This window comes from Protomyctophum bolini (assembly GCF_963924005.1).
Source record: "Protomyctophum bolini genome assembly, chromosome: 3".
NCBI lineage: Eukaryota > Metazoa > Chordata > Actinopteri > Myctophiformes > Myctophidae > Protomyctophum > Protomyctophum bolini.
This window is the reverse complement of record NC_137864.1, coordinates 19,073,469-19,086,948: the sequence shown is the minus strand read 5'-3', so window position 1 is coordinate 19,086,948 and position 13,480 is coordinate 19,073,469. Positions and strand designations below refer to the sequence as shown.

Sequence of the window (13,480 nt, the reverse complement as noted above, 5' to 3'; positions counted from 1 at the left end):
GGGACCGTTGCTGGGTCCAGGGTTCTCAGTTTTGAATGATTTTGTGCCAATATAAGGACCACCATACGAGATTTGATTGTCTATTTTCAAATAGCCGAACTTGAACAAGGTGGACCCTCTTGTAAACAAGTGTAATGCTTTATTCAGGTCGTCCACTCACAGTTGACAAAGTTTTTGTATTGAGAGTTGTACTTGAAATGTACTGTAATTCTGCAAACTGTTAATAAATACTTAAATAAATCAATCAATCAATGATAACATAGTGTTAAAGAACTGATTTTAATGCTGCATTAAATTGATGGGGTCCCCAGCAAAATGCCTGCAGGAACTGGAGTGAAAAATCCCGTTTAAATCCCGTTTCCTAATTATGCAGTTAGTCTATTTGAAGGTCTCTCCAGTGAGATGGAATGAACTACTTAATATGAAACAATAGTAAGTCCGTACGCCAACGACAGAATGTAGCAATAACGCAGCATAACGGCTTTACTGGAAGAACGAGTCTCTTCGTCAAATCCATCATGTGCCTCGCAACAACTGCAGGTCAGTCATAGGACACTGTCTAGATCTGGTGAAGAATTCAGCTCCACCCCCTCTGTTACGCCTCCTTTCTTACATAACAGAACAGAATCACTAGCCTGCCTTATAAACTTCATACTTGTGAAAATTAAAAAAAGAAAAAATACCAGTCTGCCCTCCGGTGAACTAGCCTACATTCTGACAATGCTGTCATCCAGGTGAGTGGATCCGTCAACTTAATACACCTTATGCGTATAATGAAGCAGTCATACTATAGTTTTGTAGGTTAAAAGTGTTGCGTTACAGTGCGTTACAAGGATTTATAGATTCAACGGGAAACAATGGACCATAGTACTCCTTGATTATAGTTTGGCGAATAAGTTCTATTATGCAATGCCAATCGCTGTTATAGCCTACTGTATTTCTCAAACATCAGAGAACTAATAGGCTGTTGTTGAACTTGAACCTCCAACAACATCCTTCACACCACCATCATTCTTTTGAATAGATTGAAATTATAGCCTATTTTTGGCAATTAGATAAACATTGTCTGCTTTTTCCCTGTAATGTTTTTGGCTGGTTCCGCCTTGTTCCCCAAAAGAATAGGCCATTCAGGGTGGTGTGTTAAATATAGCTCAATATGTTCTGATATAGTCATTGCTGTAGATTGTTTGTTCATTCATATCCAGCTCTGTAGTAAACACAAAATACATTTCCAGGTGTGGATACGATTCCAATCAGGAGAAGAGATGATTTCAAAATGACCAAATAAACAATAAGTGATATTGGCAGCAGACACAATTGGAACTGGATTCTTCTTTCTCTCCTGATTGGATGAAATTGGTGACCCATCTAAAAAAATGTGAACTGGAGGAACAGAGAGACCCTTAGCTGTTACTGAACAAAACCTCTATAGCAATTACAATTACGATTACTTTCAGAATATAGAGCTTTAACGGTTATAACAAAACAAAAAATATGTTTAGTTTTGACCAAACAATATATAGGCTAACTTTAATTGCATTTGTAAGTCATCATTACATAAAAAATAGAGTTGCCTTAATCTGTAAAGCATATTTTCTATACATTTCTATTAAAAGTTGTCTTTTATGAATTAATAATCATGATTGCTCAGGTGAATCTTATTGACTTCCACCAATGAAGGGGAAGTTGTCACCTTGCTTCCCTAATCTGGGCATGCCATGTGTATATGAATTGTTTTTAGAAATTAGTTTACTGTTTTACAAATGTAAAGGATGATACCAGTAACACTGTATAATCATAATTAGACTTTGTTCATGTTTCTCTACAGTATGTTTGTTAAGGCTAGATATGTGTACTTAGTTACACATATCTATCACACACACACACACACACACACACACACACACACACACACACACACACACACACACACACACACACACACACACACACACACACACACACACACACACACACACACACACACACACCTCATTCTTATGACAGTTGGGTAATGAAGGATGTTTAATTTCTTTCAGGTCAATGCATATATTGTGGATTGCTTTGTTCTTCTACCCAACACTGCTAATGATCATGGTAGGATTTCATGCATGCGTCTCAACTCATACTGACACGTTAAGTGCTCCACCAGAGGTTGCAGAATTGAATGGTACCCTGTACGCGGCCTGCCTAATGAAACCCAACTCAATGTTGCCACAGAACCTACCGGAGGTGACCGGACATGTGCTCTTTCGGCAGCAGTATCCACGAGGAACGCTCAAAGTCCTCTTCTATCTCAATGGCTTTCCCAATAGTGGGAGTGCAAGAGCTATACACATTCACCAGTATGGAGACCTAAGCAGGGGATGTGACTCTACTGGTGGCCACTACAATCCACACAAGGTGTCTCACCCTAGTCATCCGGGAGACTTTGGCAATTTTGTCACCCTTCAGGGAAGAATCCATAAAGTGATCGACTCTGCGGCAACACTCTTTGGGGAACTGTCAGCATTAGGAAGAGCAGTGGTTCTCCATGACAGGATGGACGATTTAGGACGTGGTGGTGATCTTAGCAGTCTACTCCATGGGAATGCTGGACGGAGACTTGCCTGTTGTGTCATTGGCATCGCTACACCCAACCTCTGGAATCAGTTCTCTGAGCTGATTGAAGTGGAGACAGATAATACAAGTCTTCAAAAGTGATTTTGATAAGGTTGTTTGAAAGTATGAAGTCCAGGCCATTTCGCTCTATATTGCTGGCTAGGAAGTTAATTATTCAGGCCTGGAAATCGGAAAAACCTCAGACAGTTGATATGTGGCTAAAGGAGTTGGGAGGAGTGTTGCATCTAGAAAGAATTAAATTCACCTTGTCAAAAAGGGAACCCCCATTTCAGAACATCTGGTCACCCATTATTGACAATAATTTGATGGACTGAAATGAGTGAATTCAATGTTATGCTGCCCCCCTACTGTCATTTATTTTTTCACATCAAGAATGTTTGTTAAGATTGATTGTGATGTTGCTTGTGTCGCCCCCGGAGTGTGGTATAGTTTGTCTCATTATTGTAAGTCTCTTGGTTTGTCTTTTTTTTCCCCTTTCTCTTTCATCAGTCACTGTTTTGTTTGTGGTATATTTTTTAATCTGATAATTCAGTTTGATGATTATTTCTGAAATGCCCTGAAAATGTAAAAATCTTACAAAAGATAAGGTAGTTTGATAATTCCCTTACAGAGGAATCAATATTGTCACATGACCAAGGCACGATTCATGTAAAACAAAGCAAATTAAAGATTTTAGTTGGCAACTTCTCAGTGAAAATTATTTTATCAAAAGCACTGCACAGCTTGAATACGAGTCTCACATCAAGTCTGCAGTATAGTGTGGGGTCAGTTTGGTACAAATAGTCCTGATACATAACACATATTGTATGAACACAAATATACACAACAAAAAATATATTTGAGGGCCAAGAGTTATAAATGCAAATGTTAATTAAAAACTATACAAGTCCATGGCTGCACATATAGCAACCTTGTCTTTATCTTTATCTTGGTTTTACAGTAATGCACATCAGGGAGGGTGGCACAAACAAAAGTTTTTTTTTTAAATTTATTTAGCAGAAAAATATATTTTTCACACAGGATAGGTAATGCTAAATGTAACTTCTATTTAGTGAGTTATACATTCTGATGACAAGTGGGATCAAGACAACTGTGTTTGAGTTGAAGTGGCCTCATAATACTAACAACAAATTTCACACTCAGTACATTCTCCACGCAAAATATGTCAGTTCATGTGAGTTCAATGTCAGACATTTTTACAGTAAAACATGTTATGGGTCGGAGAACTTTTAAACTTACACAGTGATGGCATACAGTAAAAAAGAAGTATGGTTATATACTGTATACGGTATATTTGTTTTACATTTATTGCATATAAATATTCTTACATATTCACTGAACACTACATTGTCATGCACCATGTCACTCTTCTGTGGCTTCAGGATATAAATACTCTCTTCAATCATGACCCAAACCAAGGCTCGTCTTTTGGGATAGCCTCCTAAATGTAAGTAATAATAATGCATTGCTAATGTTAATGTAGGCTGAGCTTTTCAAATTACAAGTTCTATAAGCTACAGGTAAGAGCAACAACAACCAATGATGATAAAAACTTGCATTTAGGTGTGAGAGAAATGGCTCGATTCCTTTGTTGACATGATACATGACTATTATTAACTACCAATGGCATGAAAAGCAGATCTTTTGTAAATCATTTAGCCAGTAATCAGTAGACTTCATTGAAATGCAGACATTGAGGGACAGAAAAACAGAGCGAGATTGGGACAAATCTTTTTTCATTATCCAATGGAATGTTTGTTTAACAGAATTAAAATGACGTGGCTACTAGTGATCTTCAGACCTCCTGACTGAGTTGTATGGCTGCCACATCCGAATCCTCTGCGTTGTGGTGAACATGTGATGTCTGTCTTTTATCAGACCTTATTACAGCAGCAGGGCCAGGGGCGGAAGATGAAATATCTATTATTTCCCCCATGGAGGTGCAATCATTCCCAAAAGTCCCATCATTCTGAATCTGAACGCATTCATCGATGTTATCCTCCCCTTCTCTAGGGTTGGAATGGTCTGAAGTTCTCTGGAGATGGCAGGGGTCTAAGAGACAGTGTGCTTCCCCTTCTTCTGAGCTTGCAGTGGGAGATGCTGTTAAGCATCTGTTGCGTTGCGACTGGTGGTGGCGTGGTGAACCTGTGAACTCCGTGCTGATGTGTGGTTGGTTGCCGCTCACACACACATCGTCTGGCGTGTCCGGTCGACTACTGACGGACACTCCCTCAGAAGACTGGCATGAGATAGTTTGCTGAACCGTCGTCTCTGCACAGAATGGCGGGGATGACGGCTCGTTGTGAAGTTGTTCAGCTTCACCTGATGTTTGGTCGCCTGGTGTCTCGGCCGGTGATCTCTGCTGGCAGACGGATACATCTGATGAACCGGCCTCCCCTATACGAGAATAGAAGACTTCAGTGTTTAAACAAATACCAGTTAAAATGTAAGGGTATTGCATCATCGCAGCCAGAAACCTTGTATGTTTTATTTATTTCCTTTTTTTATCTTGTCTGTCACTATTATTACATCGCCTAATCGCAATTATTTGAGATAATGGCAGTTATCTTTGCATAATCGTCAATCGTTTCCATGTTGAAAGATGTCCATACTTTCCACTATATAAATATTAAATGTGTCAGTGATTTCTTTGTAAGTCGTTTGTCATATCTGCCCTGTGAAATTTGTGATTCCAAAGCCTAAAAGCCAAACAGAAATATAAACCGCAGCGTTCAATGCAAAAAACAACAATTAAATTGTTAATCGCAATTATTTGTGACAATTAATCGTCTTAACGTCTTAACTTATTTGTAATCGTGACAGGTGTCATATGACAGTATGAAGTATGAAATAAGTAATTAAAAACATACCTTGTTTCTAGCAGAAACAAGGTTTCTGCTATAAAGCGACGAGATGTATAAGAAATGTCAAGTAGTGAATGAAGAATATTGTAAAAATGCATGAATCACTCATTCACCTTCCTGGTTTTGAAGATTTGGCAACAAATGGTCATCATTTAGGGTGATGGCATCTCTCTTTCCTGTTGGAGAAATATGTTAACAGAAATCTTCAAATAGAGGACAGTTCAACTTAGTAACACAAAATAATAATCAAATGACATAAAACCGCTGGCATGAATGTATCCATATGCATGCAATTGTAGTTTTAGTAGGTGTGAGAGAAGGAAAAGCAGTGAAAATAAAATGTAAGTCAGCTGTTATTACAAGTAGGTTATTGGCAGAACTTTGAGACATACTTCCATGAAATCCCAGAGATACATTGTAAGTGAGGCCTTCAGGAAGCAAGAAAGAAAAAGAGTAAAAGAGGAGAGGAAAGTTAAATTATTGTGAATGGCATGTTTTACTTTTTAAACATCCCTTATCACAACACAAGTTACAGTACGAAGAGCCAGAACATTAGGCCAATTACAGTTGAGGCTTGTGTGTACCTGGCAGGCTCCATAATCCAGCCACTTCCAGGGTCTTTAGTTTCTTCTCCAGCTCTGCCACTCGATTTCCTAGAATTCTAGCGACAAATGACAGAGTTGTTGCATTGGGACCCGTTGTGAGCTTGTAGCTTTGCTATTTCTGTACCAAGTACAGAGCCAGCTCACATCCAGTGCATGACAGGACAGATCACGATACATTTAAATCTCAGCAATATGATTATGGTGAACATTTAAATCACGATCAACAATAACAATTATTGTCCCATCCCATCCCAAAAAAGAGTGAATTTGATTTTGAATTGCTGTACTTGTTGGTTTGGCGTTGGTGCTGAATGACCATGTTCTTCTCATGAATGGTTTCCAGAAGAGCGGTGGCGAGGGACTTGAGGTCTGAGATGGACTGAGGAGTGACAGGAAGACTGCAACCATTTTCTTCGGAGAGTAACAATTCTTGCACTGCATAATGCAAAAATAATGGCACGTTATAGTCTCATATTTTTCTGTTTCTGTCCATACATAATTTAATGATGAATTTGAATGGACAATATGTGAAGATTGTGAAGAGTAAGACCTTCTAACCTTGCTTGGCAGAGAGTACTCCTGTGAGAGCACTGCTGTTGGGTTTCCCACATATTTTTGAGTTTTTCCTGCTTTCCAGGGCACTCTAAAGTTAAATAAATAAATAAATACAATGCCACTATTAAGGGATATTTCACTTTCAAACAAGTTTGGGGGCTCTTTAATGTCTACTTGGGCTTTGGTGAGCACCCCAGAAAGTTTTTAAGCTTTATTCTGTATTTAGATATTTTATCATTTCATTGTTCTTTTCACATGCAGTATTCTCAATATTTCTTAATAAATTTGAAAGGAAGACAAATAAAGGAAAACACCACCATGCTAATGATCAAATTGAAATTCATACTGGGTAACATTTTCAATTCAAGTTATTTTATATACATTTTCACTGGCATATTTTTCACAATTTATCGTGGTCGTGATGTGACTACTTCTAGTCTAAATACTAGCTTTAGTGGTGATTGTCTCACCCAAACACTAAGAATACTAAAAAAGAACAAGTAATACGTAGTACCTTGTACTTCATAATGTTTGATTTGAGCATGTTCACTTCCTCCTGAAGTTGCTTGAAGCGCTCATGTAAATACCTGGAAGGGGTAAAAGTTAAATAAACCATGTTATTTTAATTATGAGATTTGTTTAAATTCATTGGCCACCAAATGGAACAGTGTCTCAACAGGTCAGACTATTCTGCAGCAGTATTCTGCCCCATTTTGTATTTCGTCACCCAATGGTGTCATGCAGCGAAATTAGCAGCTATACAAGCTCACAACAAGACACAATGTGACACGTTGTAAGCTTGTACATCTGTTATTTTTGCTCAAAATAGGGTTGCCATGTTGAAAACGTTAACGGCGGTAGATGAGGTTTTCAATCTAAGCCATACAAAGGACCAACTCAAAATAAATTGCAGGCCTGGGCCATGGCTCAGTGGTCCAGGCACCTTGGCTGGCAACCCAGTCTGGCAGTGCGCCGCGGGTTCGACTCCCGACGGCCCTTACTGCATATCCCCCCCCCCCCCCCCATCCCCATCTCCCGACAGCCCACTGTCTGTCCCACCATAAAATATATAAAATAAAGGCGAAAGCCACACAAAAAAAGAAATTGCAATAGTCAATCTTTTCACTAACGCTTTTTGAGAGGATATTTAATGTCTGATGCCTGTATTTGAGGTACTAGTACTCCCAACACCACTCATTTGGCACTTAGTTTGTGCCACATTGCTCATATGGGAGTAAAATTATCTAGAAACCTAAAATTGTTCCTTACAGACATGGTCAAAAAATATAAGAAGTAAAATGTATAAAAGTGTTCCCCCCCTCCCATAAGTCAGGTTGTGAAACTACTGAAACTGTAAAGGGCTCAATAGTTGGACACATGTTTACTTCCTGGGGCCATGTATAAAGCAAATATAATACAGATACTAAAACTAATACAAAAAACGAATTCACATTCTAAAATCAAATCCAGCAGTAAATATTAAATAAATAAACAAATCACAGTTGTGTATGTGTACTTGACACATTCATGACAGCCCTGAGCCAAGTAGTCATGGGATATAACATAAATATTGGAATAAATACAGTAGCTAGAAATAGACTTTTCTTCACCAATGTGTTTGTAAAGGTGTCCAGTAATACATTTCAAAAAGGTTGAGATTCAACTGCCCTAGGGGAACCCATGGCAGCTGCTGAAATGTGGGGTACCCAACCTTATGCAGAGAAAATCTAAATGGTTTAATTCAGCTGTAAGTAGCATGTGAGCAGTCAAATCACTGTCACCTGACCAATAGAGCACTGAAGTCTGACGTCAATATCGGTAGAGGGTGCAAATCCACAGGTTCATGTACTTTTTATTTGCATTGTAATCACCATAGGGGGATTTTAGATCGCCTTATATAAGAACTGTGTTTGAAAAATAAACATGTCACCCCGACCGTAACACTCATATGGATATAAAGAATCAACTGACTGAGAGAAAACACTATTGTTACTGCTACTGAATTAGTTACATTTAAAGTTACATTACAAATTACTTCCGTGAACTAGGCAGAACCAGGGGATGAGCGAGTGACGTCAGGACTTCAGCGCTCTATAGGGAACACTGGAGCATGGAGTTTTGATCTGGGGAGAAAGGCTACCCCTCAAATGTACATGTGCTTCATAAAATTAATTTTACTTTCCCATTTTCCCTGCAATGTACCTTTCAGTGACCTGTAATAGAAAAGATACCATGGATGAAATGAATTGTTCTTCCATTACATTATCTGATATGGAAACAGTTAGCCTGTGCTACTAATCAGAAATGAAATAAAGCCACAAACCTGTTCTCCATGCAGAGTGCATCTATGTCCAAAATCTGTATCTCATCATTCCCCAGGAGGTGGTTCATTTCCAAATTTAGACGATGTGCCTTCTCTTGGAAAACATTGCGCTCCGCCCTTACATCTTGAAGCTCATCGGTTAGTGACTCCACACTGTGTTCCAGCACCTCATTCTGTGACCATGGCAAAAAACAACAAGAAACAATCAAATAAAATAAAATAAATTTGTATTATTTTAGTCCATGCAGATTAGATTTAGTTTTAGCTACAGCTGCAGTATTTCATCATTTTTATCCCAGTCATTATTTTCTAGTACGCCAGGCAGAATTCCTATTTTAGCAACAGCTCTTTTAAATCACTGTCATGCTAAAATAATTTATTTAAATTACAAATAAAACAATCCTTTGTAATTTTAATAAATTATTTGAGCATGACAAGAGCAAAACACACTAAAAAGTAAAATTCTGAAAAAAAGGTCATCACAAAGTCATGTATTTTCACCTTAGTGAAAATACATGACTTTGTGATTATTATGTTTTTCAATTGTTGAATCTTGTATGAAACAGTTCATAAGGGTTAAAATTAAAATATGATATTACTGGTCACAGGTACGTAATTATTAGCACAGGTGCTACATACAGGCAGCAACTTAACATTGCAAGAGCCTATTCTGTTCTCTTTTTCCGCCCTCTCACCTGTTCTCTCGCTGTTTCCAACTGCTTGACCAGGTCCTCTCGCTCATGAGCAGGGAAATGTCGAGCACCAACCTCCTCATCTCCTAGCCTCTGTTTGGTGATGGTCATTCGGAGAAGCTAGAGAGCAATTAGTAGTCAACTTCGTTTTTAATTGGCCACATACACGTGCAAGAGAAAAATGACCATCCTTGTGATTGAATAAATCCATTTTATTTTCTAGACCAGGGGTAAGCAACCTTAGGCACGGGTGCCAACATTGGCACAGGGGAGGGTGATCACTGGCATACATGTGAAAGAGGTGTTTTGTTTTTAAATTAAATTAAATTAAAAGCACCAGTTAAATTAAGTCTGTATGTATCTGTAATGCAAATTACATCCTGCACATTCATTCAAACTCCTAACTCTGACTGGGGTCTGAGAGATAGATGAGTTATTGAGTCTAATGATTATTACACCCCGAGTGATACATAGTGATAGGTAAAATAAAAGCATATGATGAGCAATGATGTGAACAGGTTGTTTCCGGTTCCTGAGTCCTAACTAATCGTGTCAACAGTGATAAGGTTGGATTATACACAATGCAGACAGACATAGTACCTTGTTATCTCCCTGGGCTTCTGCCAGTCTTTGGTTCAATTCCTTGACCTCTTCAGAGAGTTGCTTACTTTTTTCTCTGGAGTCTCTCAACATCTGGGCTAAGTTGACCTGCAGAACACAGTTGCATAGTGTAATGTGGTGTCATAGTTTTACAATCTCAATGGAACAGTATATTTAACACGTATTTTGCCATTTGTATTTGGATGGATGCAAGAATGTGAGCCACAGAAACATACTTGATTCCGTTTCTCAGGAGGCAAAGTGGGATCTCCGTCCTGTAAATTATGAAAAAGGAGCAGAAATTAGACATGTGGTTCTTCTCCCATAAGAGAAGATTCTTATGGCTCTAGCAGTGATTTTCAACCTATTTCAAGGTCGCCTAATTAATGGCATTTCTATCTCTGGGACCCCAATGTATATTGTAAAATCAAAGTAAATTGATTGAGTGTACAAAAGGAACCAAATGGATTTGGTTACATTTGTACACTCTGAGTTACAGAGTTACAGAGAGACCATTTGGTTCCACTTCCTACAGTAACTATCCTTTTTCTGGCCTGGGCTGTGGTTCAGCGGTCCAAGCACCTTGGCTGGTAATCCAGTCTGGCAGTGTGCCACGGGTTCGACTCCTGATCCTGACGGCCTTTACTGCATGTCACGCCCCCCCCCCCATCTCCTGTCAGCCTACTGTCTATCCCTCTATTTAAAAAAAATACAATAAAAGCAAAAGCCACAAGACATTTAAAATATATATATATATATCATTTAGCTCCTCTGGAACTCCCTCAAGAACCCTTATGGTCCCCGGACCCCACTTTGGGAATTAGACATTATCAACACACACGCTACATCATGTATTATACGCAGCGGTGGAAAGTACATACCGGTAAGTACTTTACTTGAGTAATTCCAATTTCCAATACTTTTACTTGTACTCCAGTCCATGCACTACATCTCGGATCCAAATATTGTACTTTTACTCCACTACATTTATTTGAAAACTAATAATTACTAGTTACTTTTTAGATTTTTAACCACCTCGTTGGGAAGATATTATTCTTCCGGTTTGAGGGAAAAGGATGTGCTGGTTTAGAGGGCCTGATGACTACAACATGACTTAACAATATCATCCGCTCCTGACCGGATCATAAACACCAAAAGGAATGCTGCCCAGGCTCCTTTTCTAAAGGTTTTTATACATTTGAAAACATGAAATGAGACATTCTGCACAATGAGTACATTGGACTTATAACGGAGTATTTCTATATTGCAGTAGGCCTATTGATGCTTTTAGTTAGGTAAAACATGCGAGTACGTTTTACACTGACTATACGTACGTAGACCTGAGGCCGATTCTAAAAACACCTTCTAAATTTAAAAGAAATCTGGAACGTTTCAATTTTTTATTAAAAATAAATAAATAAATAGCTTAGAAATGTAGCAACAGCTAATGTTACACAAAGGGGTTTCTGGATTGAAAGGTAGCATATATAACAACGTATTGATGGGTTAATAATACTAACAGTGGGGGGAAGTTATCTTTTCCCTCATTGCCTGATATAAACCTGTGCATAGTTATCTTACAATGATCTCCCTGTACTTCTTCTTGAGACCTTGGTGTCGCTCTCGAAGCTGGTTGGCCATCAGTTTGTACTGGTCTCTCTCCTGCTGACAGCTATCCAGCTCTTTGGATAGAATCAGAAGGGCTTCTTTCTTGCTTTCCAACTTCCGCTTGCAAACCAAGAACTGTAAGCAAACAGATGTTTTGGCCATAAGCACCATAGCCTATGACTGATCCTCTCTAACTTATCATTCAAATATCAAATGGTACCGAATTATTATTTCATATTATCCCAGTAATTAAAATGTTTGGCAAATACTGAGTATGCCTTTAGTATAAATTATAATCACTTATTTGATTTAGATCAAAAACCTGGACACTATTTTCTTTTCTTTTCTCTGCCAGACAATCCAGAATGATTCCATGCTTCTCTGCTAGAGAAGAATTCATGGAAATGATAACAATGGACTTGCCTATATGGTGGTACATACTACCATCATGGTATATATATTAGTATGTATACCACCATATAGGCTACAGAGACTATAGTCATGGCTACAGAATGAGCGTAGGGAGAGGGCACATATGGGGCTAGGACTAGGTATTACCTAATCGAAGCATTAATGCTATGGACCAGAGCTAGGTATTACCATGACTATGGTCTCTGTAGTAAAAACCAAAAACAATTACTTCCTTATCCGCCTACTCGAGTGGGGGAGTCTCCATTATAGAGCAAACAAACTGGGGCTGCAAATGGAACATTTCATCCTGCCTAATCGTGTCAACAGTGATAAGGTCATTGGATTTAACCTGCCTGCACACAGCATGTCTGCAGGGGACGGCGGTCGACACGATCGGCAACCAATTGTTTTAAATAACACGAATTTACCATTAACAACACTGTGCACATAACATGATAATAATGATTCTATTTTTCTATTAAATAGAAAGCCCCCCCCCCTTTACCATTCATTCGCGACGCGTTCGCTGACATGATGCGTGTCGCTCGTTCTCACCTCATTGACTAGTCCCTGCCAGTCACTCTCGCTCCTTTTGGACGGATTCATCTTTCTCTTTATGATCCAAACTACGTCGTGCGTCAGTAGTGCATGATAAATGACAGTCAATGCAAGCAAGCGCAGCAGTATCCTATTGTTGATGCTGTTGCTGTCAGTGTTAACCGCTGGAGGACGGAGGAGGACAACATGTTATCAGTACAGCTGAGCTGGCTGCTGGGACAGAGAACAGGCTGTTAGTAGTACCTCACTTCCGCTCAGGCAGACGCGTCACCCGTGAGCCAATCTGAGAACCCATCGTCAAAAAATAAAGGAAAAACAGCGCCCTCGTTTCCTTTGAATATTGGTGCGAGCAATAAAAGACTACCCGTGTGTGTGAGGAGAAAAAAAGACCTTCGTTCGGAGATGCGTTTGGGATCTTCGTAAATTAGAAGACTTGTGGAAGTGTTACCACCACCATGCCATGGCATACAGCCAGGTACTACTGTATAGCCAGGCCTACTGTCTACACTGTACACACTGTACACTGTACACTCTACAGTCTACTACAGCACAGAGATGAATATTCTGGCATGATTGCGCAAATCAGAAGACTAATTCCTATTTATTTGGGTCAGGTGTTCAAACTTCAAAGAGCCACTGTAT

At 39.0% G+C, this 13,480-nt stretch overlaps 2 protein-coding genes across 5 annotated transcripts; one reads left to right on the top strand and one right to left on the bottom strand.

Annotated features, from left to right (window-relative positions):
• Nucleotides 1-600: 600 nt before the first annotated feature.
• On the top strand, nt 601-3,309 carry LOC308312704 (extracellular superoxide dismutase [Cu-Zn]-like). Of its 2 annotated transcripts, XM_080759398.1 has the most exons (3): nt 601-734; nt 2,040-2,097; nt 2,221-3,309. In XM_080759398.1, the coding sequence occupies exons 1-3, from the start codon at nt 721-723 to the stop codon at nt 2,701-2,703; spliced, it is 555 nt and encodes a 184-aa protein (XP_080615524.1). In that variant the 5' UTR covers nt 601-720; the 3' UTR covers nt 2,704-3,309. The 2 variants fall into 2 exon arrangements, with proteins under 2 accessions (XP_080615524.1, XP_080615523.1); XM_080759397.1 differs by having other exon boundaries at nt 2,040-3,309.
• Nucleotides 3,310-3,465: 156 nt separating this feature from the next.
• Nucleotides 3,466-13,049, bottom strand: LOC308312702 (coiled-coil domain-containing protein 149-like). 3 transcript variants are annotated; one of them, XM_080759393.1, is made up of 13 exons: nt 12,836-13,049; nt 11,843-12,004; nt 10,498-10,536; nt 10,262-10,369; nt 9,665-9,781; nt 8,970-9,142; nt 7,161-7,233; nt 6,650-6,734; nt 6,379-6,526; nt 6,071-6,147; nt 5,879-5,914; nt 5,600-5,662; nt 3,466-5,019 (listed from the first exon to the last, which is right to left on the bottom strand). In XM_080759393.1, exons 1-13 carry the CDS (start codon nt 12,884-12,886, stop codon nt 4,418-4,420), a joined length of 1,734 nt encoding a protein of 577 aa, XP_080615519.1. In that variant the 5' UTR covers nt 12,887-13,049; the 3' UTR covers nt 3,466-4,417. The 3 variants fall into 3 exon arrangements, with proteins under 3 accessions (XP_080615519.1, XP_080615520.1, XP_080615521.1); XM_080759395.1 differs by having other exon boundaries at nt 4,882-5,019; nt 6,071-6,139; XM_080759394.1 differs by lacking the exon at nt 5,879-5,914.
• Between the last annotated feature and the right edge of the window lie 431 nt (nt 13,050-13,480).